Consider the following 25,838-nt stretch of genomic DNA (forward strand, 5'->3'; position numbering starts at 1 on the left):
AGGGACTTTTCACATCAGATGAAGCCCTAACGGGAGCTGCCCTTAGCCCTTGCTGGACGAGGACAGCGGCTGGTGCCCCGACAGTAAGAAGCAACCAGCACGTACCGAGAGCTGGTAGACGGTGTCTGAAAGGAACACCAGGGAAAGAAGCCTTCTGCCAGACGCTAAAAGCTAGCAACTGGCTCCTGGACACCCCGCAGGAACCCTAGGCCATGTGTGAGGAAGCAGGAAATGGGAGTGATGCCTGAGCCCCGCCCCTTAGATGCACCCCTTTGCCTTCTGGGAAGAAAGAATATGCTGGGCCCCAAGAAAGACACTTCCTCAGCCGAGCCCCTTGTCTCTCAGCATGTGGCCCGGGACCTCGGGCCATGGGAGGACCCTGCGTGTGGTGGGAGGCGGGGTGAGGGTTTGCGGCCCCTGAGGGGCGGGAGCCCTGACCTTGGTCTTCCCGATCTGGTAGTTCCTCTTGTCCACGTCCATCTTTTCCAATAGGGCAGAAATGACCTCCCTGCAGGGCTGGGTGTTCTTGGGCAGCAGCACCTGGAACTGCTCTGTGAAATCCTGTGTGATTTTGGCCAAGAGAAGAGAGTCTCTGTTGAGTTTCTGCCACCAGCAAGGATATGGCGCTCCAGCGATTCCCTGGTCGAGCCAAGTTTCCAAAGCTGGAGTGGTACTACTGACAAAGCTAGAATCTCAGACTCTCTGAAACAGCTTCAAGCTTCGGAAAGACCACCACACACACAGAGCACTGGGTCTTTCAGTCACTTGGAGAGTGGCTCTTAAGGGCCTGCCAGGGCTGGCATTGTTGGGGGGTGGCCAGGAAACAGGGCTGCCTTCGCGGGGGCTCACAGTCTACGGCTCATTAGAGAGCTGAATCAGAGCTGGAGATACACAGCTTTTAAGTAAAGAGGTCAAATTTTTAAGAATGAAGCGTTAGTAAAATACACTGGCATTTCCTCCCATTTCTGTGATTCTGCTTTTCCTATTTATACACGGTCAGAGAGACGCTATTTCCATTCTGTAGATGAGAAAAAGGGAGGCGTGCCATGATGAAGCCCTGTCCCCGAGGCCATACAGGTACAGCTGGATTGGGGACAAGGTGCCACCACCTCCGGCTTCAGGCCCAGTGCTGACTCCTGTGCTCACACCGGGGATGCCAGCTCATCGTATGAGCCAGGGGTTCTCAGGCCAGGCTGGCTTACCACCAGGGACGTGGGGTGATGTCCGGACACATCCAGGCTTCTCCCAACTTGGGAGGGCAGGGTGCTCCTGGCATCGAGACCAGGCATGCTGCTCAACGTCCCATAATACACAAGGCAGCCCCCACCAAAAGAATGACCAGGTGGCCCCAGGGTCAATGGTCCTGCCGTCGAGAAACTGTTCTAGCAGCTTGGTCTTCACTAATTTGAGGTCACCAAAGATCCTTCGCATTTCTAAAAACCCCAGGGAGCCAGAACTGCTTGCTGCTGGTTGGTGGAATAGAAGAGATGGGTATAAAAGCATCTGTCACAGAAGATGCTCAACAGAGGGCAGAACTGTGCAGGGATCTGCTCATGTAACTCCCTCTTCCCAGCTTGGCTCGACACCTCTGTATCCTTCCAGGCTTGGCCTGGGCCCAGCCACCTCTTCCGAGGACACTTGCTACCCCCAACCCCAACGACAGAGAAAAATCTGGTATAAATGCCAACAGTGCTGGGGTGGAGAAGCCTTGGCATCAAGTGACCCCCTGGGTTTATGTTCCAGAGAAGCACTCTCTCTGAGAGCAGGTGGCTGGCCCCCTGCCCCATCAGGACAGGCACGCGCGTGCCGCCTACCTGGAACGTGTACTTGGCGCTGTAGCCTGACCTCCGGATTCGCACTGTCTCCAGCATGCCCGTGTAGCGCAGCTGCTGCAGCACCAGCTCATCGTCGAAACACAGCTCCTTCTGAAACGGGGTATGGGCGGTCAGGACATGTGCCTGCTGCTGGACAGCGAAGCGTCGGCGGCCGGGGATGGGGAGCTATGGGACAAAGTCCTGTAGGCTTCCGGACACAGGCACAGTCGGGGAGCAAAGGCCAGCCCCAGCTGGTCGGGACTGTCCCCAGCGTGGCAGCCGTGGCCACCCGGAGGATCCGTATTTCCTTGCTCCAGACATTCTTTTTGGATTAAAGAGGTGGGGCTGCTCAGCAGTGGGGCTTAAGGTATTCATCTTTTCTGGAAAAGCTGGCATCTGATCTGCTCTATTCCCTGGTGTCTGGGAGACACGTGCCATTTCTTGCTGCTTAATTTAAGATGATGTGCTGCAAAGAGTTAGTTCTTAAGAGCTCCAATCAAAACCGGTGCTGAGCTCATACCCTGCACCAGGCCCTGGGGTAAATACTAGGGATTCAGCCAAGAGGAGAATAAGGTCTGGAGGTGGAAGCCAGGTGCGTACGTGAATGGGGCAGATACTGCCAGGGCCCCCGGGGAAGGGTCCAATAGGTGAGGGGGCCCTGGACTGAGTCCTGAGGAGGGAATGGGCAGGTAACAGCCAGGTGAAGGCCCAAAGGAGAACTCTGGGTCCTTGCCCAGGAGGAGAGAAGCCACAGAACCTGGTAGGGAGAAGCTGGGCTCTGGATGTTGACAGGGCATCCCAGGAGCAGGAAAAAAGGAAATAGAAATGGGAAGAGGCAAAGGGGGTAGGCCCAGATCCTAATGGTTCTAGCAAAGTCCCCAAGGGGACAGAATGGCCGATGGACCTATGGGGCAAAGGAAACCTGGCAGGGAGGGCTGAGCCCCCACTGGGGCCCCCACTGGTGCTCCATGAGTCTTTCCAGAAATTTTCAGATCAAATGAACAGCAGGCTCTGTGCTTCTGCCATATGACCTCAGCCCCTCCCTTCTGGCACATTTTCTGCACTGGCCGATTTGGAGATGTACTGAAGAACATGTTTGACTTGTCCCTCCTAGGGCTTCGCCACATTCCAGATGATGTCCTTGCTCTTGGTGGGCCACCTGGCTGCCCTCACTGCTTCCTGCGAACCCCCCCTCCACCTCAGGCCGGCCATTTCTGGTTCCCGGAACCTGTGTGAACACTTGGTTCCTTGAGACCTTGGCCTTCACCTCCCCAAGACATGGGAGCTACTTACCTTCTCGGCATTGGAGCGGATGCAGCGGATAAAGAAAGGCTCCGCCTTCCCCAGTGCCTCCAGAAGCTTGTTAAGGGACGTCTGGGGAAAGAGGGAGAGGTCTTGAGCTGGCAAGCCGCTCAGTGGGAGGGGACCCAGGTCACTCGCTGGCATCAGCACTGATACAGGACATGGGAAGCCGTAGCTGGACATTCTGACTAGAGGCTGCACTACCTCTGGGAGCCCCAAAGAGAGCCGTAGGGTCCCCAGAGTTAACAGCTGTCATCTTCCCAGGGTCTCCCAGCTCTCTGTCTCAGTGGGAATATTGGGGGGGGGGTTGGTGGGACCAGATAAACTCCTTCTGGGGATTTAAAATGCCGGTCAGCCGCAGAAAGAAGCACAGATGCCATGATTTTGTTCTTCAGCCTGCTGTTTACAAAAAGGATTTGCAGGGGGTGCCTGGGTGGCTTAGTCGGTTAAGCGGTTGCCTTCTGCTCAGGTCATGATCCCAGGGCCCTGGGATCGAGCCCCGCATCGGGCTCCCTGCTCGGCGGGGAGCCTGCTTCTCCCTCTCCCTGCCTCTCTGCCTACTTGTGCTCTCTATCTCTGTCAAGTAAATAAATAAAATCTTTAAAAAACAAACAAACAAACAGACAGACAGACAAACAAACAAAACCAAAAAGGATTAGCAGAAGCTCCCAGGTGAGGGGATTACAAAAAAAGTCAAGGCAGACACAAAAGACTCAGACTGAGGAAAAGGGGAAAGGGAAAAAAAGGTAATGGCAAGTAAGGGTCAGCAGCAGCCTTTCGGCCCCCTTAAAAAAAGTACCTCTGAGCTTCCTGGCAGCCAGGGGAAAAAAAGGGAAACATGACCTCACAACACAGTTCGGTGGTCACCTTCATGGGCTCACGTTATTTTAACTCAATGGTTCACAACAGGGGTGATTCTTCCCCACCCACCAGAGCATGTGGCAATGTCTGGAGACATTTTTGATCGTCACAACCGGAGGATGCCACCATGTGTCCCATAACGCCCAGGATGGCCCCTGCCATGGAGGACGAGCCAGCCCCAAATGTCAAACAATGCCGAGGGCAGGAAGCGCTAGAATAACCATTTGTTGGGTTTGCCATGGCCAGGTCACAAGAGCATTAGGCTGAGTTCGCCCACCCCCCACCCCGCAGCCTCTCCGGGCTGCCTACCTGGAACTGGGCGCTGATGCTAGGTGGCTTCTTTTTCTTGTGGAGGTGCAGCAGGGACTTGGTGGTGCGATCGTGAAGAGTCATGCTGATGATGAGCTTCAGGGACTTGGAGTCCAGCAGGTTCTAGGACAGACACGTGGGGTCTGGCCTGCCCTCCTGGGGGGCCCAATGGGCACTGGGAGGCCCTGGAGCCAGGACTATGCTCCCGGGGGTGGCAGCTCTTAGGATCAATCTCGGGACAGTGCTGCTGGAGGGCAGGGGGTGGTGGGCTTGGCAGGAGGCAGAGGCGGCCCCAAGGCCCATGCGCCTTGCACATGGCACCAGCTCCGGGAGGACTGATTACGGCCTCTTTTGCAGCCCGATGGGCCGGAAGCCGAGAGCTCCAGAGGGCCACCTTCCTTCTGGACATGACTTCTCCAGGGGTGCCAAGACCCTGGCACTTCTGCACGAGCTTCTCCGGCGGATCCCCCCATGTGTGCCAACCCTTAGTATCAGCTCACAGAAGGAACTAGCGCTGTCCCGTCTGTTGGCCAGACTAGGAGGTTTTTCTCCCTTTTGCACATTTCATAATCCGTCCGCACACTGTATGTGGAGACTAGATAGAGACTGGGTGCAGTTTACTGGAGGCCAACTACTGGGGTCTCGGCTACTGGCCACGCACGGTTGCCCCCTTCCTGATGGGACTTCCCTGGCTGAAGGGCCTCTGCTCCCAGAAACGCCTGGGAGGTGCTGTATCCTGTTCTGCCCTCCGGAGGTGGCTGGTAGCTAAAGATCCCCAAAGTGGGGGGAGGACAGAAGGGTCCCATTGCCTCTGGGTGGGAAAAGCTCTTTGGTGCAGATCATACTCCGAGGCTCCCGTGGGATCAGGCCTCCCCCTGCCCCGGCCTGCTTTCCCACCTCTTCTCAGGTTCCTCCCGGGAGCTCCCGTCAACATGCTTGTGCAGATAACCCCATCACATGCCCAGCTTCTGGAAAACCCCAAGACCGCTCCAAATCATTTCCATCGGAGAAATTATTTTTGGAGGGGAGCGGGCGGCAGGGGGGGACGGCGGGAAGAGGAAGGAACTAAAAAGCTGGAGATGTTAAAAGTGCCTCCCTCCCCCCACCCCACCCACTATTTTCCAGAAAGGGAGTTGAGTCAGGCACTCCCAAGACGGGCAAAAAGCAAGGTGGCCTTGGGCGGTGTCGCGAATGTTTACCTTTGGAATGAGCTGCTTTTGTTTGATACCTTTACTTTTCCTGTCAAAATATTAAAAATGGTTTTGTGAACAGAAAGAACACAGTGTCTGGATCTGGGTTAGTTGAACAAGCCGCGCCTCGCGGGTTAGATGGAGCGAGAGCAGAGAAAGCAGAGTCAGGGCCCACAAGTGCAACGAGGCCGCTGCGCCGCCTCTCCGAGGCCCTGGTGGGCCCACCCGGTGCATGCGTGGGGCGCTTCTGCGACTGCGCGGGAGCTTCACTGCGCCAGCAGCCACCCCCGAGGGGGCAGGTGCATCTGGCTCGGGGCAGTGGGTCATCGGCCAGGCAGAACGTGCGTCTGTGCGGGGCCAGCCACGGTGGAGCTGACGGGTCTCAAAAAATGACAGTGGACTGCCTCTCGTGGAGCTCGGGGGAACCCAGCACCATTCTGGCACCTACCAGGTGTCCTGGCTCTATTCTCTACACGTTGGGAAATGTCAAGTAGGCCCACAAGAGCCGCCTCAGGACCCCCTGACAGGCTGTGGGGGGCTCTGCCCACACTGGTGCCGAGGAAAAGACAAAGCCGATCTTTTGGGCAAGGGAGAGGGGTATGGCCCTCATTCTCAGACGCTTTATGGAATCTTGCAGACAAATAAAAAATTTTTTTAAGCTTGCAGCTTTGGGGAGCCCGGGTGGCTCAGTTGGTTAATCGGCTGCCTTCGGCTCAGGTCATGATCCCAGGGTCCTGGGATCGAGCCCCACATCGGGCTCCCTGCTCCTCGGGGAGCCTGCTTCTCCCTCTCCCTCTGCCGCTCCCCCTGCTTGTGCTCTGTCAAATAAATAAATAAAATCTTAAAAAAACCAAACTTGCAGCTTGGCTCATTTTTAAAACCAGCTGAAGAAAGGCATCTGGGTGGCTCAATCTGTTAAGCGACCAACCCTTGGTATCGGCTTAGGTCATGATCTCATGGGTTGTGAAATCAAGCCCCACGTCGGGCTCTGCACTCAGCAGTGAGTCTGCTTGGATTCTCTTCCTCTACCCCTCTCGTGTTTTCTCTTAAATAAATTAATGAAATCTTGAAAACAAAACAAAACAAAACAGCTGAGGAAATGGTGCCCCACAAATCAGCAAGATGCTTGGTTGTGAGGTTCTATGTATATCACGTTGCATCTTAATTCACACGAGATAGAATAAGGCATAATAAAAATGAATTTGAAAACTGGTTCTCTTGTGGGCACAAGCTCTGAGTGGGCTTGAATGTAGCCCATCGGCTGAGGCTGCTACCTGCCTGGTGCTATGCAAGTCATCACTCTTGCTTTGCGCACAGAGGCCAAAAGCTCAGAGCACTCGGGCCACGTGGTTGAGTGAGCGACAGTGAGACCGGGTCCAAACCCGGTGTGTATGGCTTCTGGGCCCTCCCTCCCACATTCGCACTGCCGTCCACACAAAGCAGGGCTGTGGATGTGTGTGAAATCAGACGCCCTCTTTCCTACAGCTTCTTTATAAGGTCACAGGGGCAAGGGGCAAGGGGCGGGGGAAAGCAAGCCTTGCTCTGCATGTTCGGGGACAGAAAAAGGGATGATTTGTGGGAGGAGCGTTCCTGCGAAGCTGCGCGGGGCACTGGGGAGCTGGCAGGGATTTGGGCCATGGGGCAGACGCTGGGGCAGGAGTGTTACGAGGACCAGTTAGCAGAGGCTGGTGTAAGAATGGAACCACAAGACAGCACGTTTGCAGCGGCCAATTCAGCATGACGGGAAGCCCGCAGGCCGGGGTCCAGGGACCCGGGGGGGTGGTGGCGGGGTGGGGGGGGCAGGCGGTCGTTGCACTTGTTGCGGGGAGGGGGCGGGGAGGCGCCGCAGCCTTGGGGGGACTCACAGGATGAAGGTGCGGGGTTTCTGGAGCCGACTGAGGGACTGGAGAAGCCTACGGGGGTCCTCACCCTGCCAGGGCAATCCTTTGATGGTCTTGATGATTTGATCATGCAAATCGCTGAGGGGGGGGTGGGGGGGTGCAGTGACAGGGAGAAGACCAAGTTAGAGCAGCAGGCCCGCCACCTTGGGGTCCCCAGCACGGTCGGGACCATCCCCAGGCCACTGGAACCGAAACATGCAGCTGGGGAGTCTGCACGCCACTGTCTCTCTCCCGCCTACACCAAGAAGGGGGTTCAGCCAAGAGCGGCTAGCCACCCCATGGAGGCTCCCCCTGCTCTGGGAGGGCCAGGCCTGTTGCAGGCCTGGTTTTGCATCCCGGCCTCTCAGATCACTGGAAAAGGCCTCCTCTAGAACAGCCCTCTGGAATCTGTAACAAGCATCGAGGGCTACTGAAAAGAGACCAGAGGGTGCCTGTGGGACGCAGCTCATCAGTTTTTCTGGTTGATTCTGGGGCCACATGTCAAACTCCTTGTCGGCTTCAAGAAAGGCCTCAGGAGGAATGATGGGAACTCACACCGTGGCCCTCCACCGGGGGCGATGCTACCCTCCAGGCGATGTCTGGAGACATTTGTCATTGTCATGACTGGGTGGCGGGGTGCTGCTGGCATCTGGTGGGTTGAGGCCAGGATGCTGCTCAACCCCTACAGGGCCAGGGACGGTCCCACCACAGAGGGGGAACCCGGCCCAGCGCTGAGGGTGGAAAACCCTAGTTGAAGGAGGGCTTAGCCCCGAAGAATTCAATCTCCTTCACTTCCTTTTGCTTGATCACCGTGGGCTCAGGGCTGAGCATACGTCCTAGGCCCAAACTTTGGCACCAACGCGTGAGAACAAGAATGGATCAGAGATGAAAATCAGATGCTCTGGAAGGGACTATTCATGAAGGATGTCTAGATGACAAATGTCCTTATGGAATTTCTAGAAGCGAGGCAGCAGTGACTGCAGGGTGAGTCGGGAGGTTCTGGTTTGTTCATTTCTTTTAAAAAATCCCTCATTCCAGTTATTTCAAGTACATGTTTAAGCTCTGGGCAGTTGGCCTGGAAAGACCCCGATCGGCAGCCCCTCATCTGTGTTCCATGCACCATGCCTGAGGGCGTGGACAGCCGCACTTACCTCTGCTCCCTCGCCCTCCAGGGAGGCACCGAGCAAAGACAACAGAGGGGTCACATTTCACCTCCATACCCTCAGCGGTCAGCGCAGCGGCCAGAGATCCGGACAAGGCCCATGGCCTCAGCCCATGCCCCGTAACCTGGCCAGACCTGGCTAGAGTGTCCCCAGCAGGCCCCGGGGTTCCCCGGCCTGCTGACTCCCACTCCTGGCCCTGGACACCACGCTGAGCGCCTGGGGACAGCAGCTCCTCTTGATGTGCCTCCCTGGTCTTGGGTTCGAAGGCCCTTGCTTCTACTTACTTCTTGCTTTCATAGAAAGCAATGATGTCCTCAAAAGCGTTAATATCGAACTCCTCAGAGCCGTCAAATGAGAAATCTAGCATTGAGCAGCTGAAAGGGAGAATCTGTATAAACTAAACATGCTCCTGGAGTGGGACCCGCAGCCTCGGGGCCAGGCCCTGGGGAGACTGGCATCCCTTTAGCAAATGTGGGTCAGGGGCTACATTCAGTCTTTGGGGGATGGGGACAGGGAACACACAAACAAGTAAAGAGATGCATTCTTTTTCTCTTGCCCCCTTTTGGGTGAAAAAGTGGATTTAAAAATGCACCTTTTACAAGCAGGAAAACGACACACGGTGCTTTCAGACAAATCACTTACGGTCACTTACCTAGGTGCTAGCTCTACCTTGATACATACATGTTTATGAATCTCTTGAAGAACTTTTTACTATGAAGGACTCAAAAATAAAATGACCTTTTCAAGTTTAAATATTGACTAACTTGCTTCTTGGGAATCTGGAGTATCAAGAAGCTGGGAACTTGGCTGCCACAGGGCCTTTGCATGTGCCTCTCCGACTGCTAGCACGCCCTGCCTGCCTTGCCTGGCTCAGCTGGTCTCTTTTCAACACAGCCTGCCTGGCTCTCTCAAGATATCAGAAGTGTCCTTCCTCTGGCTTTGTCATTCCCTTGGAGGTCTGTCCAGTGTGGCCTTTTTTTAACCCCACCTTCCTGGGAGCGCACGCTGCTCACTGTTATACTCAGTGCAAAGTAGGGTATGTGGAAGGCCCTCAGTCATTGCTAGGTGGCCACAAAATACCTCATCATCTTGTGTGCAACAAGGCATATTGTGTTTCTGACAGCAAATGAAGGAACTCAGCCTATCTGCGTTTGGGCCACCCCGGCCCGGCTAAGGGAGGAAGTGCTCTTAAATCAAGCCTGTTGCTCGGTGCAACCAGTCAGCGGCTCCCTGGCCCCACCCGCCAATGGCCACGGCTGGCCATGAAAAGAATCCTTTGTAAAGTGAGCCGCCAACATCTCCCTAATGCAGATGCCGCATCGAGGTCTGACTCTGTGTGCAGAAAAGCGGCAGCCAGATGCCGTTTGTTTCTGGGTCCTTTTGATTCAAGTGGCTGCTGGGTTCCTTATTCAGGTCAACCCCAACCTGGGTGGAGGGTGGAGGGTTTCTGGCATTGTTTTAAACAATACTGCTGTGTACCAGCTTTGGTTTGGACAAATCAAGGTCTCGCTCACCGGTACAGTTTTTCTGATGGGGTGCTGGTTCCTCTCTGCAGCTCTCCCAGGAGACTGCGGACGCCCGGGCTGTCCGTACCTGCTGTGGACATAGAGCATATGTGAGTTGGAGGCGGGGGCTGCCTGGGGCCTGGAAGGCCTTTGTCTTGGCCACAGAGGCTTCCATCCTGACTTGAACTCATTTAAAAAAAAAAAAAAAAAAAAAAGAACAGTCTGACACTCAAATTTGGGCAGAGCTGGGAACCATGAAGGGTTTAATCCCCCCTCCTAAGCAACACTATTTATACCTACTTCTCATAAAAGCTTTATTCTTGTTCTGCTTTTAATCAAGGCCCTTTGTGAAATGGAGCCCCGTGGCCTGTACACCTAGAGCCAACCTTGTGGGAGTTACTCAGCCATTCTGGGCCTCAGGTTGTCCTTACGGAAAGACAGGAACGTGCCTTCCTGCCTTGTGAGGATGAGGAGAGTGAATTATATACCCTGGTACAGAAATTCTGTTTGGGACGATCCAAGTTCTGGAGCAACACAGGTGGTGGTCACACGACATGGTGAATGTGCTAAAGGCCACAGAGCTGCACGCTTTAAAATGGACTGAGTATCCCCCTCTCGATGGTGACAGGTGGACCCCATACCTGCAGCCTTCTCGGCCCTCTCGGCCCGCAGGCGCCCAGCTTCCCGGAGCACAGCCATGGCCCGGATGGCGGCCCGGAGCACCGCCCAGCGGAACACGGCCACGGGATCCATGCCGATGAGCTCCCGCACATAGGAGCTGTCACTGCCCCGAAGGAGGGCCACGATGTCGGGCCGCATGTAGTCCATGTTCTTTTCCCGGAAGTCCTGGTGGGGGAAGGAGGTGTGTGGTCACTCGCCAGTGACTGCCAAGGTCCTGGGAGCCAGCCCGGGAAGGGCTGCTGGTGGGGTGGGACCCATCTCAACAACAGAGGTGGGTCCTGTCCCTGGGGCCTTCGACAGTAAGAGCCAAGGACTTAGGGCCGGGTCTGAGGGCCCCCAGAACCTCGCCCCGTACCACCAATAAAGGAGATGGACCGAGCAGAGGCCAGAGGTTAAGGGGCCTCCGGGGCATCCACCCTGTCCCCTTCCTTCCTCCCACCCTTGACTGATGATGGCAATGGACAGACACGTACCTTGATTTGATATTTCACCTTCCCTGCGAAGTGCTGAATGATGAATGCCGGCTCCATGACGGGGGTGCCAAGGAAGTACCTGTTGTCTTCGTGCTGCTGTTTGAACTTGGCCAGCAGGGTCTGGCTCGTGGCATGGGGAAAGCTGGGAAGAGAATTTGGAACTTTCAGCTGCAGGAACAGCGGCGACCACTCGCTCTGCATCCGGGTGCAGGCCCTTGGTGGATGAGGACTGGGCCTTCGTGGTCAAGGCAAACATCTGGCGCAGGCAACACTGGGAACTGGGCCCACTATGGGCAGCTCCCGGGAATAATCCCAGGATGGGGGGACTTCTGGTCTCAGATCTGTTGTGTATCTGGATGCTGTGTCGTGGGGCGGGGGGGGGCTTGCCCTTGCTCCTCTGTTACAGAGAGGGGCTGGGAGAGGAGGATGGAGCATGGAAGGGGGTGAGGGCAGAATAAGAGCCCCGTTGTACCTGGCTATTTCTGCCTCCCAGGAAGGAAATGCTGCAGTTGGCTTTGGCATGCCCTGCCTCACCGCAAACACAGACAGAGCAATGCGCCTGTGATGCCCAACAGCAGGCTCCACAGACTAACGGGGATGGGGTGGCGGAGGGGGAGAATCTGTAGCTACCAAGCACACTGTTTCCAGGGCTGGGGAAAGGGTGTGGAGTGAGGAATCTGCTCACTCAGTCGTTGGGATAAATGCCATTTTAACGCACTATTTTAGAAAATCCAGATTAATGCAAAAAAAAAAAAAATCCATGATGAACAAAAATAGCAAGATTTTAAACAAAGACAGATACAACCCTGCTCAGCCCGGCCCTGCCTCACATTCCTCCTCCGGATCCAGCTCTGGGTTTCCTGGGAGTGACAGGTTAACCCTTCCTAGCAGCCTGCCTGTCTTCTTATCTCAACATTCTCTACCTGGATCCCAGCTATGAATGGATGTGTCTGTCCCGTCTCAGGTGGGGCCTGGGTCTGAGGCAGGAGAGGATCCTGATTCAGCCCAGCCCCACAGGGACTTCCGAAGCAGACGAGGGGCAGATAAAAAGTTGTTGATAGAAAGATGTGTCCACATCCTGACCCTGGGAACCTATGAGAGTGACCTGATTCAGAAATAGGGTCTTTACGAATGTAATTAGTTAAGATGAGGTCACTGGGGAGGCATTCATCCAGTGGATTGGAATCTTTATGAGAAGAGGAGATGAGACAGAGATAGAAGAGATGGTGATGTAACCACAGAGGCAGAGACTGGGGTGATGCAGCCACAAGCCACGGAACGCTGGGGGCCCCCAGGAACTGGAAGAGGCGAAGAAGGACCACCCCCTAAAGCCTCTGGAGGGAGTGCAACCCTGCCCACACCTGGATTTCAGCCCAGTGATACCGATTTTGCAAGTCTGGCCTCCAGGACCAAGAGAGAATACATTTGTTGTTTAAAGCTGCCTGTGCTTTGTGGTCATTAACGGAGCCGCAGGTTAACAAATTCAGTGAGCGAATTTCAGTGACCACGGCTGGGTGCCCAGGGGTAAGGCACTTCATCCATACCCCTTCCAGCCTTCACGGTGTCCTCTGGACGAGGGGTGCCAGGCTCAGTGGTCAGTGTGGCGCGTCTGGGCCCCCGATCCCATGTGTTGCCCTTTGCAAGCATGCACCAACCCTGTGCCCAGTTCCTAGACTCAGGCCCTGTGTCCCTTTCTTAACAACTCCCGGGTGTGCGTGTTTCAGAATCGAGTTATCGCACGTGTTAGTACTTCCGTGATAAATGCTACGTGCCCTTTGCGAACGTGAGGTCAGGATTTGTGGCCAAATGAGTGTGACAAACTCAGAAGTTCTTGGGGATGGTGTGGATTCAAGGCGAGGCTCCAGGGGCTAGGGAACCATGTTTGCAGGGGGAACTGGGCCGTGGACACTCACTTGCTCTCTTCGTCCAGCAGATAGAAGAGCCCCGTGGGCTTCTTGCTGATGAGATGGATGCAGCCGACGTTATCAGTGTAATCAATGTTGTGCCATGAGATCCCTTCGCTCTGGTACTCCTCCTGCAGGGTGTAGGGCTTAGCTGGTAATCTCACTACCTCGTGGCTATGTTATCGTTTACACAGCATGTGGTGTATATGAATATATGCATGCACGTATGTATTCATACATACGTGTGGAAATAACAGAACATGTGTTGATATATCAACGGAAATATATTCATAATTATATAAAACTATTAATAACAGGAAAAATTATTAATAACAACAGGAAACAGTACATGCTTAAACATCAAACATACAAGATGCTTAAAATCACACTTAATGTGTCCCAGGGGCCAGCAATCTTTCTCTGTAAAGGGCCAGATGGTAAATAAATTAAACTTTATGAGCTAGATCATGTCTTGTCACGATCCTGCTGTGGTAGCATGAAAGAGGCCATCGACGATATATAGACAAGTGGGCGTGGCCACATGCCAATAAAGGTTTATTAACAAAAACAGGTTGTGGGGCCAGACTGGACCTGTGAGCTGCCATTTGCTGGCCCCTGCTCTGGAACCTCAATGTCCAATAATGCAAGTGATATAATGCCAGGTAGTGAGTGTGCCCTATGTAACTTTGAATTTTCTAATAATCACAGTTAAAAAGGTAAAAACAAACAGGTGAAGTTAACTTTAATAATATAGTTAATTTAACCCAATATATCCAAACTATGATTGCGTCAACACGTGATTAATGTAAAATAATCAATGAGGAATTTTATGTTCTTTTTCTTTTGCATGATGTGTTGGTAATCCACTGTGTTTCACTATTGCCACACAACTCAATGTGGACCAGCCACGCTTCAGGGGCTCAACAGCCAGAAGGAAAGTTTAATAGTAAAATCAGCTAGATATTTATATAAGCCCATCATTTTTTTTTTTCCTGTCCAAATCATCAATGTGACAGATAATACAAGGGTAAAGACGGCTGTGTGTGTAGTAGTGAAGAGACACGGAAGACAGATTGTCAAAATTGTTGACCAAAGCAAATCCTTACAAGGCAACTCCTTTTCTCTCCCATTGGATGGATTTTCACATTTGAGCAGAAAGAAGGTACAAAATTGACCCATGGACAAAAATGCCCCCAATGGCTGCCTCATCCAAGCCGGGGCCAGGTTTTCCCAGACTTTCTCTTCTGTAAAGAAAGATTCCAGGGCTGGTTCACCAGCAAACCGGACCCCGAGGGAGACCCCGGGGGATCTGGATCGTGTTGCGGATTACGGCTCATTCCGCCCCACGTTGGGCTGCCTAGGCAACAGATGGCATTTCCTTACCTGTTCTAGTTTGAAAATGTGCTGGTTGAAGTAATACTGAAGCTGCTCGTTGGCATAGTTGATGCAGAACTGTTCAAAACTGTTCCTCTCGAAGTCTTCAAATCCGAATATGTCGAGGACCCCAATGGACAAGCACTGGCAAGACAAAGAAAACGGTTATTACTGCTCCTGTGGAAGTGACCTGTTTGGTTGTGTGGGCTCTGCGCTCGGCTGACCACTCTGCTGTCACTGCCTTGGAATCTGTAATATGTGAACAAGGGACTCCATGTGTTCACCGTGCACTGGGTCCTGAGAACTGCGCCCCATCCTGTTCCCTGGGCCTGCCCCTCGGAGCAACCGGCCTCTCCCCTGACACCAACAAAAGCCACCTTGGCTTCTGACATCACGGGCCATCTGCCGACGGTGTGTGACACTGAAGGCCCGGCCTTCCCCAGCTCTGCTTGGTGGAGCAGACAGGGGTGGGGGCTCTCACCGAGACAGACTCTTCCATGTCTTTCTTGTTGAGGAGGGCATGGTTGATCCGCAAGACGATCCAGTCGAACAGAGCACTGTACAGGGACTTGGCCATGGAGTCGCGGGCAGTGATAGCCTGCGGGCACAGGGTGGAGAGCGTCACACCTCGACAACGTGGGCCCTGTGCTGCACCACCCAGAGGTCTGCACTCACAGGAAAATCGAGGCTGTGACTTTGAACACCCCACTCACTGGACACACCCCCTCTTACTCTGCACGCCACCTGTCAGCTCGGGATGCCCCTGCACACCGAAGCACGAACTATGAAGCTCGGACCCGGCAGCCTAAGGTTCAGCGAAGTCTTTCTCACGAGCCAGCCCATTCCTCAGAGCAACCTGGGGATGCTGAGGATGGAACACAGGCTCAGGGAGGGTGCCGGGCCAGCCCGTGGGAAGAACCAGCCAGGAGGCCGAGCTGGGTGGGAAGCCAGGTAGGTCCCTTGCAGCTCTGGGAGCATCGTGGAGATGTCAGCGTGCGCATGAACGCAGTAATGGCTTTTAAATTAAAAAAGAGGCTTACGGAGGTCTAATTTACATACAAGAAATTGTTTCCTTTATGTACTCAGATCTAGGCTGTGACAGATGTGCTTGGCTACAATTCAGATCTAGAACACATGTCTTGGTTTTGCCTTTCCCGGGAGGTTGTGGAAAGGGGGCCCCGAGGGATACAGAACCCTCACACCTGGCATCTGTCCCTCGGTGTCCCGTCCCTCAGGGGCAGCCAAGCTGCTGGGGGCTCAGGTGTCCTGTGGCAACTTTTACAGAACATTTCAGGGGACCTTTGCCTGTGGGGGCTCAGAACGTACATGGTGCCCACTGAAGATGCCCAAGCAGTTTCTACCACCACCTAAAAATCCCTGCCATGGCTAGGCATTTTCCTGTGGCCATCCAAGCTGCAAGCTGCGAGGCCCACTGCTCTTGAGACGTAAAAACGCAAGAAAAACCCATCACAAGGAAAACATCCTGGCTGGGGCAAAGGCCAGAGAGAGGTGTCCTATCAAGATCCAGGGACGCACTTAATGGTTGTAAAGGTCATACACTAGCCTGGGCAGGGGGGTCAACAAACTTTAAAGGCCAGAAGGTCAGTATGTTCAGCTGTGAGGGCCAGATGGTCCTGTCATGATCACCTGGTTCTGCCAACACAGCAGCAAAGCAGCATGTAAAAAAAGGGGGGGGCGTGGCTGTGCCAATAAAACTTTATTTACAAAAGCAGGCAGTGCGCTGGATTTGGCCTGCGGGCTGCAGACAGCCATCCCCTAGTAGTGAGAACTAGCACAGAAACACCGAGCAGAACACGTGTGGCCTGAGTTCTGGCCCTAGGGCTGAAGTGTGCTGTAGAAGCTGCTCTGAGCTGTGCTTGAGCTCACGTGAGAACCAGAGACAATGTCACAGCTTTTCAAGACAGGGAAAAGGCTATCTAGGCCGGCTGTTTCCAGAGCCCCCCCTCCAACTTGTGGTTTGCAGCCCGGCGCCCCGCGAGAGCCCAGGGTGGTGCTCACCTCGCTGAGACTATAGGGAAGGATGAGTTTGTCATTGGCTGTCACCGTTTTTCTTTTGGTCAGGACCTCCACCAAGATTTCTCGCTTCACCTGTTTCGAGGTCGGGGAGGGAGAGAAGGCTTGTTGGGCAGGTCCTCATATCCCTGAGGTAGGGCTGGAAGCCCGAGAAAGGTGGCAGGAGGACTTCCAGCAGCCGCACCAGGAAGTGGGCCCGAAGCCCACCGCGTGATGTGTGCTATGCTCAGTGTGTTTCTGAATCATCACACTCACAGGCTCGGTCAATGGCCCTGGGAGGACGGTCACATAGGCCTGGGGGTCCCTGTGGGCCCGTGTGCTGCCTGGCAGCCTGCATTTATAGACGTCGCTGTTGGAGTGGGTTCCTGGCCTGTTCCCTCCTGACTGCCAAGCCCTCTTCACAAGCCAGAGGCAGTCAAGAGTAGGGGCCAGGGAAGCTGCCCGAATCTCCTGGCAGGTGTGCTTACTCATCCCCACAAACACAACAGAAGTCAGGCTCCTGCACGCAGGCACATGCTCTTTAAGAGCCACAGGTGGAATGTATGCTTAGAAAACAGAAAGATGAGGGGAGGACTTCTCAGATCTGGCCCCGTGGACACTCGGGGCCGGATCATTCTTTGCTGTGGGGAAGCTGTGTTGTGCATTATATGACAAGTAGCATCCCTGGCCTCACCCACTACATGACAGTAGCTCTTCTGGGTTGTGACAACCCACAGATGCCTCTGGACACTGCCCAGTGCCCCCTGGGGGTTGACAAGTGCCAGTGGACAACGGGATGGCAGGTCCAATGAGCATATGACCTCGCTGATCAAAGTGTGGTTTCGAAGGGCCTTTCACATGAGGGGCTGAGACGGGGTGCAGCTGTGCTCAGGAGGGCGTCCTTGAGAAAGGAGGAAGGGATAGAATGCCCTTGAGGGCATTATGCTAAGTGGAATAAGTCAGAGTAAAACAAGTATGATCTCACTGGTATGTGGAATCTAAAAAAACCAAAAAAAAAAAACCAACCCACAAAAAAAACAAAAACCAAAACCCAAAACACACACACACACACACACACACACACACCCAAACCAAAAAAAACCCCTCCCAAAACCCCCCAAACTAAACCAAGCTGACAGATACAGAAAACAGATTGGTGGTTGCCAGAGGCAGGGGACGAGGGTGGGTAAACCAGGTTATAAAGAGGGTCAGAAGGAACAGACTTCTAGTTATAAAATAAATAAGTCCCAGAAATGTCATGTCCAGCACGGGGACCTCAGAATACCATATGGCATAACTCCAAGTCACTGAGAGTAGATCTTCCAAGTTCTCATCACTAGAAAAACCCGATTCTGTAACCATGTGTGGTGACAGATATTAACAGGACTTACTGTGGTCATCATTTTGCAATATAGACAAATATTGCTTTTGACGATCATTCTGTCATAACGCCAAAACTAACATAAGGCTGTATGACGATTATACCTCAATTAAAAAAAAAAAAAGAAAAAGAGAACCAAGGAAGAGGTGTTGCACAGATTGTGGGGAGGAAGCGGGCAGACAGACCCCGGTTTATAGACGCGAGGCCCATACAGGAAGTTCTGGGTCCTCGCTGGCTACCATGGCCGAGTGCAGGGAGCCGTACCTTCAGGAGCTGGGACAGCGTGTCCAGCACTTCGGGGGGCCCGACCTCTAGACCTTCGTCTCGGCCCGTGGCTCTCTTCTTGTACGTGACGTTGCCCAGGTACAGGATGGCTGAGAGGACGGAAAAAATCCTGGGAGAGCAAAGGAGCCTAGGTTGGGGTGGCTTCCAGAGTCGTAAGATGACAGAAGCTTCCAGCCACTTGGGCTGAATTCATACAACCAGCCAAGTCCAGTCAGACATATGAAGTTAAAAAAGGTCCAGGGCGCCTGGGTGGCTCAGTTGTTAAGCATCTGCCTTCAGCTCAGGTCATGATCCCAGGGTCCTAGGATTGAGTCCTGCAGGAAGCAGGAAGCCTGCTTCTCCCTCTCCCACTCCCCCTGCTTGTGTTCCCTCTCTCTCGGTCACTCTCTCTGTCAAATAAATAAATAAGTAAATCTTAAAAAAAAAAGTCCGATGTCACTGCTGGGGACCCTTTGTGGAACGTGATTTTGTAGACAGATGGCTGACCTGGGTGGTTTTGATTTTTTTTTTTTTTTTTTTTTGGTGAGGGGAGTGCTTAAAAATTTTTTTATGGGAGCCTAATATGCATGAGAAAAAAAATGCAAAAGAAAAAAAAACCCCAAAAAACCTGCCAGGCATAAAAAACAGGCAGAAAAAAGCACACAATTCTTAAGCATATTTTGATAAACTGTCACAAAACATACACCTCCCTGTAATGAGCACTCAGAGCAAGAAATAGAACATTCCAGGCACTGGAACCCACCCCAGCTCCTGCAGAGGAACAGCTATCCTTGCATCCTAACGCTGTCCATGAACTTGATGTCAGTGAAATCATATGTACTTGTATCTGGCCTGTCACTGGAAGACTGTGACATGGGGGTGCTATGTACGTTCCTGTGTGAACTGGCATGGCCATACTCAATGCTGCAAGCCAGCATTTCTTAGCCTTGGCCCTGCGGATTCATGGGGCCAGATCACTGCTGCGGAGGGCTGTCCAGTGCACTATGGGATGCTGAGCTGCACCCCTGGCCCCTGCCCATTAGGTGCTAGCAGCTGTGTCCCTCTCCTCCTTCCCCTACACAGTGTGGTGATGAAACATGTCTCCAGACATGGCCAGCTGTCCTGTGGGGGCAGAAGTGACTCCAGCTGAGCACCACTGCTGTGCGTGGAGTCCAGGGAGTGGCACTCTATGGCCCATTACTGGACAGCCTCGGAGCTAAGAATGGTTCTTCAGTTTTTTTGCGGGGGTGTTAAAACAATAAGCACGGAGAAGAACACACAACAGTGACCATCTGGCCCCTGAAACTGAAAATTGGACTATCTGGCCCTTTACAGAAAGTCTGCCCAGCCCTGCGTGAAATGAAGCTGTTTGTTTAGTTATTTTATTTAATTCCCGCTGGTGAGCATTTGTGTGTGTGTGTCGGGGGGGGTTCCTAATTTTTGGCAGTAAATAATAAGGCTGCCATGTGCGTATCTCTGAGTCAGCACACGCACGCATGGTGTTGGGCAGACACAGCTCTCGTAGAAACTGCAGAGGGTTTTCCAAAGGGGCTGGCCCAATCTGTGCCCTCCGAGAAGTGTGCAGGCATTCCCGCTGGGCATACCAAACATCGGGCAGGTGTGGCAAGGACGCTGTGCGGCTTTCAAAAAATTTTTCAAAATTTTAATCGTGGTAAGATACACATCATGTAAAATTCACCATCGTGACCATTTTTAAGCGTGAGGTACATCTGCACTGTTGGGCAAAAGCCCCGTGGTTTGACATCTCCCAGTGACTAATGACTAACGTCCCTTTTCATGAGCTCATGCTCATTGGGCTGCCCTCTTTTTTTTTTTTTTTTTAAGATTTTATTTATTTGAGAGAGAGAATGAGAGACAGAGAGCGCATGAGAGGGGGAAGGGTCAGAGGGAGAAGCAGACTCCCTGCCGAGCAGGGAGCACAATGCGGGACTCGATCCCGGGACTCCAGGATCATGACCTGAGCTGAAGGCAGTTGCTTAACCGACTGAGCCACCCAGGCGCCTGGGCTGCCCTCCTTTAGTGTCTTAGCTCCCACTGGGGTGTCAGTCAGCTCTCAGAGAGGGGCCTTAGGTAAGATGTGTGTCTCCTCCACGCAGGAAAAGGTGGGATGGCCGGCCCGCCCACTTACTGCTTCTTGGTGGCTGGGAGGAAGCCCACCATCTCCATGGCCTGCTTGAGTCTCTCAAAGTCATGCTTTAGGTCTTCTCCATCTTCGATCTTCAAGTTATGCTGAAAAACAAAATCAGTGGTACTCTGGGTATTTCTGGGCTGGCGAGGGTGGCGTGCAAGAGTGATTTTGGCTGGAACCGAGGGGGCAGGGCTCAGGACACGGGGAATGAATGGGCCCCTTTATGCCGCCTTCTCTGGGCCTCCTTGGAGTCGGTTTGGGGGCCGGAGAGGGCCCAGGCAGACAGCCTCTGACCTCCCGGTAGCGCGTAAACAGCTGTGGGGAACAGAGGCGGCGTTTGTGGCCAGGACACGGGGCTGTTTACCTGGTTGAGGTAGAAATAATCTTCAGGCTGCTTGAGCTGAAATTCTTGACGCTCTTCCTCGCTGACGCCAAGTAACAAATAATAAAACACGTGGTAGTTCCTGTGGGTCAAAACAAGGAGAAAAAATTTGTTTTTGGAGACCACACGATAGCTACTCTTCAAACCACTGCTAATATTGCTTTGGAGCCCACACTGGGGGGAAAAAAAGCACCTCAAATATGTACCAATTTGAGACAATAAGTCGATTCTAAAAACCAAACTCTGAGCTTCTCCGGTGAGTAGATGTCTGTGGATGCGGGGGTATTACTCTGGGTAAAAGCCTGGGGTAGGCACAAAAATAAGCCCAAAAAAGGTGGTTTAGGAGGTATGAGTGCAAAGCTTGCAGCCACAGAGCAGCCTCGATCCTGGGAGATCAGCCACGGCCTCCTGTCGGCCCAGGACACCTGCTTCTCTCCTTTGTGGGGAAGAAAGCAGATGTGGTGGGTCACCAAGGAAATTTCCTCCTACCTCTCATCCTTCTCTTGAGAGACCAGGCGGGACTTTTCAAGCAGGTATTTTTCGACAACAGCTCTGTCATTAGAAGGAAGATGAAAGAATAAGATGTTAACATTTTGATAAGAGTTTTCTGGAAGAACTATTTGTTACCATAATAAAGCCAGCTGTGGATTAACTTCCTTTGATACAAGGTAAACATAGGTACCTAAATCACCTCTAGGAATACGGGGCGCCGGGGTGAGTTAGGTTAAGCATCGGGTCAGTTAAGTATCTGCCTTCGGCTCAGGTCATGATCCCAGAGTCCTGGGATCGAGCCCCGAGTCAGGGTCCCTGCTCAGCAAGGGAGTCTGCTTCTCCCTCTGCCTCTGCCCCTTCCTCCTGCTTGTGCTCTCACACTCTCTGTCTCAAACAAATAAATAAATAAAATCTTAAAACAACAACAACAACAACAAAACAACAAAAAAAGAAATATAATCATCCTAAATGTCGCAGATACAACCAATTTAAATGTTGCAAATATAATCAGTCTAAGTGTTGTAAATATAACTACCCTAAAAATCACCCTAAGTGTTGCCTTATTCTATGACTGCCGTCCATAAAAATAAGGAACTCAGGTCGGCCACTTCTGCTCCCCAGACCAGATGCGGGCTGATCATTGCTCGGCAAGCTCAAGGAGCATCCTGGGGGAACCCCCTCAGGCAGCAGGAACCCGAGTGATTATACCCATGTTTTCATGGACAATATAGAAGGTCACCCCTGCATTCACCACCTCCTCAGCAATTAAATGCTTCTCCCATTAAAAATCTAAATATAAGCTAACAGGTTCATTTTCTATTTTTTTTTTTTTTTTACAGCTTCATTATTGATATAAACCACACATTCTTATTTATTTATTTATTTATTTGACAGAGAGAGAGACACAGCAAGAGAGGGAACACAAGCAGGGGGAGTGGGAGAGGGAGAAGCAGGCTTCCCACTGAGCAGGGAGCCCAGTGCAGGGCTTGATCCCAGGACCCTGGGATCACGACCTGAGCCAAAAGCAGATGCTTAACCACTGAGCCACCCAGGCGCCCCCAAACCACACATTCTTAAAGTGTGCAACGTGGTGAGTCTTGACTGGGTCCTTTCCTATTTTGTTCCACCAGCTTTACTAGCTGTCACTGACGTAAGGTAAACTAGAAGCGTGTGAACTGATGAGTTGTGACACAGGCAGACATCTGTGTGCCCACCACCATGACCCAGCTTCCTGGGCCCTTGGTCACCCCTCCCTGCCACCCATCCCCAAGTGGCCACCGATCAGCCCCACTATAGATTAGTTTGCATTGTCTAGAATTTTAAAGAAATATAATCCTTCGGTATATACACTGTCTGCCTTGTCACTCAGCCCGAGAACTCTGAGATTTAGCCACATTGTAACATGTATCGGAACTCTGTCCCTTCTCGTGGCTGGACACAGCACATCGTGTCGACCCGTTCATCCGATGACGGATGTTTGATGTCAGGGGTCCACAAGACTGGACGGCCTCTGGGCCAGGGGTCAGAGACCTCTACAGCCACACTCTCAATGCTAGCAGTGGTAATGGTGACTATTCCTTGAGCATCTAGTGCCTTCTCAGGAATTAAATGCCCTGAGTCCTTCCACCCTGGAGGTGGGCACAGTGGCTCCCACTGAAAGACGAGATACTGAAAACTGAAGAGGCCACCTGCTGCCTACGACCCCACGGGAGGGAAGTGGCCTGGCAGGGACCCGAGCCAGGCATTGGCCCTGCTCCCTCCACACCCACTGAGTTCCACCAAGTGTGGGAGCTGGATGGCTTTGCAGGCTACCCTCATTTGAGTGCATCCTGTTTTAAAGGAGGGGCAGCTGGTGACCAAGGCGGGGGCAGACCTGGGGGACAGCACTGGGCCCCTGGTCTGGGGCTTGCTGGATGCTACCTGTCTCTCTCTCTCTCCAGGACGGCAGTCTCCTGTCTGCGGCCTCACCTGGGACACATGCACACAAAACAGGCACAGGCGGGTGTCCACGGACTCGGCCTGTGTCCTCTCTTCTTCCAAACTCATATGTTTTTTTCTATTCCTTCCCCCTGCTAGTAACTATTTTAGTTATCGGTGGCTTGTTCTCCTAGGGAGGGAGGCCGCATCTGGTTCTAGAATCAGACTCCTGTTAGAATCTCCACCTGTGGGGCGCCTGGGTGGCTCAGATGGTTAAGCGTCTGCCTTCGGCTCAGGTCGTGATCCCGGGGTCCTGGGATCGAGTCCCACATCGGGCTCCCTGCTCAGTGCAGAGCCTGCTTCTCCCTCTCCCTCTGACATTCCCCCTGCTGTGCTCTTCTCTCTAACTCTCTGTCAAATAAATAAATAAAACCTTTAAAAAAAAAAAAAGAATCTCCACCTGTGGCCAATTCCCTGTGCTGTGTCGGCAGTGGGGGGGGGAGAAGGAGAGTGACCCCTTACTGGCATCGAGCTGCCATTTGATGATGCCTTTCCCTGACCATTTTTAAGGCCCCGGCCTCTATTGGGGTTCGTAGGGGGGCCAGGGATCCCCCGGCACTGAGCCACTGAACCCACAGGAAGATGAGGCCTTGCAAATTGGGGAACTGAAGGAAGGTTTGGACTGCCCCCGACCCTTGGCCTCCACAGGAAATGGCACTGAGAAGTGTCACCTCCCCAAAAGCAGAACCGGGTCTGGGCCTGCTCTTCCCCAGCTGGCTGTGGCCACTCCCTGGACAGGAAGTGCACCTCCCCCTCGGAGAGTGGGCAGGCCACGGTCTGAGGTGGGACTTCCTTTCCTGAGTCTGAGGCCACAGACACAGGACTTTCAAAAGTTGGTCTATAAGACTCAGCCACCCAGGGCCTCTGGCCCAGAGCCTGATGGGGGGCTGTGGCCGGCAGAACAGGCTACACCGGATAGCTGAGGGCCAACCCCTGCTGGCACATTGGGTCACACGGTGGCCCCCAGAAGATGTGAGTGTGACCTTATTTGGAAAAAGGGTCTTTGGAGATGTAATTAAGGGAAGGCACCTGGAGATATGATCACCCTCCAAGATCAGGGTGGACCCTAAATCCAAGGACAAAGTCCTAAGAAGTAGAAGAGAACACCGAGACACAGAGGAGAAGACCACGTGATGGTGGAAGCAGAGATTGGGGTGATGTGGCCACAAGCCAAGGAAAGCCTGGGGTCACCAGAAGCCGCAAGAGGGTACAAAGAATCCTCTCCTGGAGCCTCCAGCTATCCTGCCTACGTCTTGATGTCGGGCTTCCAACCTCTAGCACCGTGAGCCAATAAGTTCCTGTTGTTCTGAGCCCCCCGTTTTGTGGCACTTTGTTCTGGCAGCCCTAGGACACCAAACAGACCACACAGAGGAGCAAGCTGGGAGCAAAGGCTCCCCGTCTGGCCCACGGCTGCAGAGCCAGCCTGGGACCCGGGAAAACATGAGGCAGCCTTTTGGCATCTCTGCACCCCTGAGGGAGCCCCCAGAACTGTAGATGGGGTATAATTCTGTGTCCTGTGCCTGACAAGATACTCTGGGCATCTCCTGCTGGTCAGAGGCCCCGCAACATGGACAGGGGGTGGCGATGCCCATGCAGCTGCCCTGCAGCACTGAGCTGGGGGGACCGCTGGATGGTCTGTGAGGGGCTGAGGGGCCAGAGCAGAATTGCCATTTATTGTGGGGCCTCTGGCCCAGACCACTGCCCATTGGAGCCTGGGCAGTGGCAAAAAGGAAAGACGCCAGAGGCCGAAGGATTCGAGAAAACAACATTCCTATTTGTGTCTTGAATATGAATTGTCATTTGAAATGATCATCAGTCAGGTAAGATGGACAGAGGAACTGACATACTTTGGACTCAATCCCTAGGCCCCGCCAGTCGAGGACTTCTCCATTCCTGAAATGCTACAGCCTTCTCTAGGACTCTAGCCCTGTTGCTCAGGTCTCCCCCCCATGTCGAGCATTTGGGCCACTCAGAGCATCACCTGGAACTGGTATAAATCCTGCTTCTACCACAGACCCTCGCACCAGAATGTGGAGGCAGGGATGATCCCTTTGAGTAACCCTGGACTATGCCAAGATGCCTTTTTTTCTTACTCTGAAAGAGTTTTACTGGCTCATAAGACCTTTGCATATTAAAAAAAAATACCCAATACATTATGCAGTATTAAATCACAATTACATTTTTTAACCAAACTGTAACTACCCAGAATATCTACTTTTTAAAGAGAAAGAAATGCTACAGAACCGAATTCTGAAAATGACATTATGACTTAAATACTGTGACAAAATAGGTAATTCCTTGTAACATTAATTCACCTCACAGAGCTGCCAGTTTCTTTTTTTTTTTAAAGATTTTATTTATTTATTCATTAAAGGCAAACAGAGAGAGAGAGAGAGAGAGAGAGAGAGAGAGGCAGAGGGAGAAGCAGGCTCCCAAGGAGCAGGGAGCCCGACGCGGGACTCGATCCCAGGACCCTGGGATCACGACCTGAGCCGAAGGCAGACGCTTAACCATCTGAGCCACCCAGGCGCCCAAAGCTACCATTTTCTTAAGCATAACTACTGCACAGAGTAACAAACACAATTTCAATGTTATACATTTAGTTGAAGTGACTGTGCCTCCACCTAAGGAACTCACATTTCTGGCACAAAATGCTGGTCTGTTTTAACTTTCACCAATCAACTTCACAATCCAGTTACCACCTACCCACTCACGCATCTACCT

General features: G+C 52.8%; 1 protein-coding gene across 10 annotated transcripts in view; it reads right to left on the reverse strand.

The window, feature by feature from the left end:
- The window catches only part of MYO9B (myosin IXB), an 86,367-nt gene that overhangs the window by 15,187 nt on the left and 45,342 nt on the right, over positions 1–25,838 (reverse strand). For 6 of the 10 annotated variants that reach the window (XM_088029110.1, XM_088029095.1, XM_028126838.2 and 3 more), the window contains exons 4-21: positions 21,135–21,197; positions 20,628–20,727; positions 20,264–20,364; positions 18,115–18,244; positions 16,476–16,565; positions 14,938–15,054; positions 14,466–14,600; positions 13,092–13,213; positions 11,179–11,320; positions 10,666–10,870; positions 10,034–10,115; positions 8,804–8,893; positions 7,342–7,455; positions 5,486–5,525; positions 4,287–4,409; positions 3,108–3,188; positions 1,815–1,925; positions 439–561 (exon numbers count right to left, since the gene is read on the reverse strand). In XM_088029110.1, the coding sequence (XP_087885236.1) occupies positions 439–561; positions 1,815–1,925; positions 3,108–3,188; positions 4,287–4,409; positions 5,486–5,525; positions 7,342–7,455; positions 8,804–8,893; positions 10,034–10,115; positions 10,666–10,870; positions 11,179–11,320; positions 13,092–13,213; positions 14,466–14,600; positions 14,938–15,054; positions 16,476–16,565; positions 18,115–18,244; positions 20,264–20,364; positions 20,628–20,727; positions 21,135–21,197 (1,969 nt within the window). The remainder of the gene's footprint in view (positions 1–438; positions 562–1,814; positions 1,926–3,107; positions 3,189–4,286; positions 4,410–5,485; positions 5,526–7,341; positions 7,456–8,803; positions 8,894–10,033; positions 10,116–10,665; positions 10,871–11,178; positions 11,321–13,091; positions 13,214–14,465; positions 14,601–14,937; positions 15,055–16,475; positions 16,566–18,114; positions 18,245–20,263; positions 20,365–20,627; positions 20,728–21,134; positions 21,198–25,838) is intronic. The other 4 variants (XM_028126841.2, XM_088029114.1, XM_028126837.2 and 1 more) reach the window with 3 other exon arrangements.

The sequence above is a fragment of the Eumetopias jubatus genome, unplaced genomic scaffold, assembly GCF_037043125.1.
Source record: "Eumetopias jubatus isolate StellerSeaLion01/CBP00866 unplaced genomic scaffold, mEumJub1_p1.0 scaffold_1, whole genome shotgun sequence".
Taxonomy (NCBI): Eukaryota; Metazoa; Chordata; class Mammalia; order Carnivora; family Otariidae; genus Eumetopias; species Eumetopias jubatus.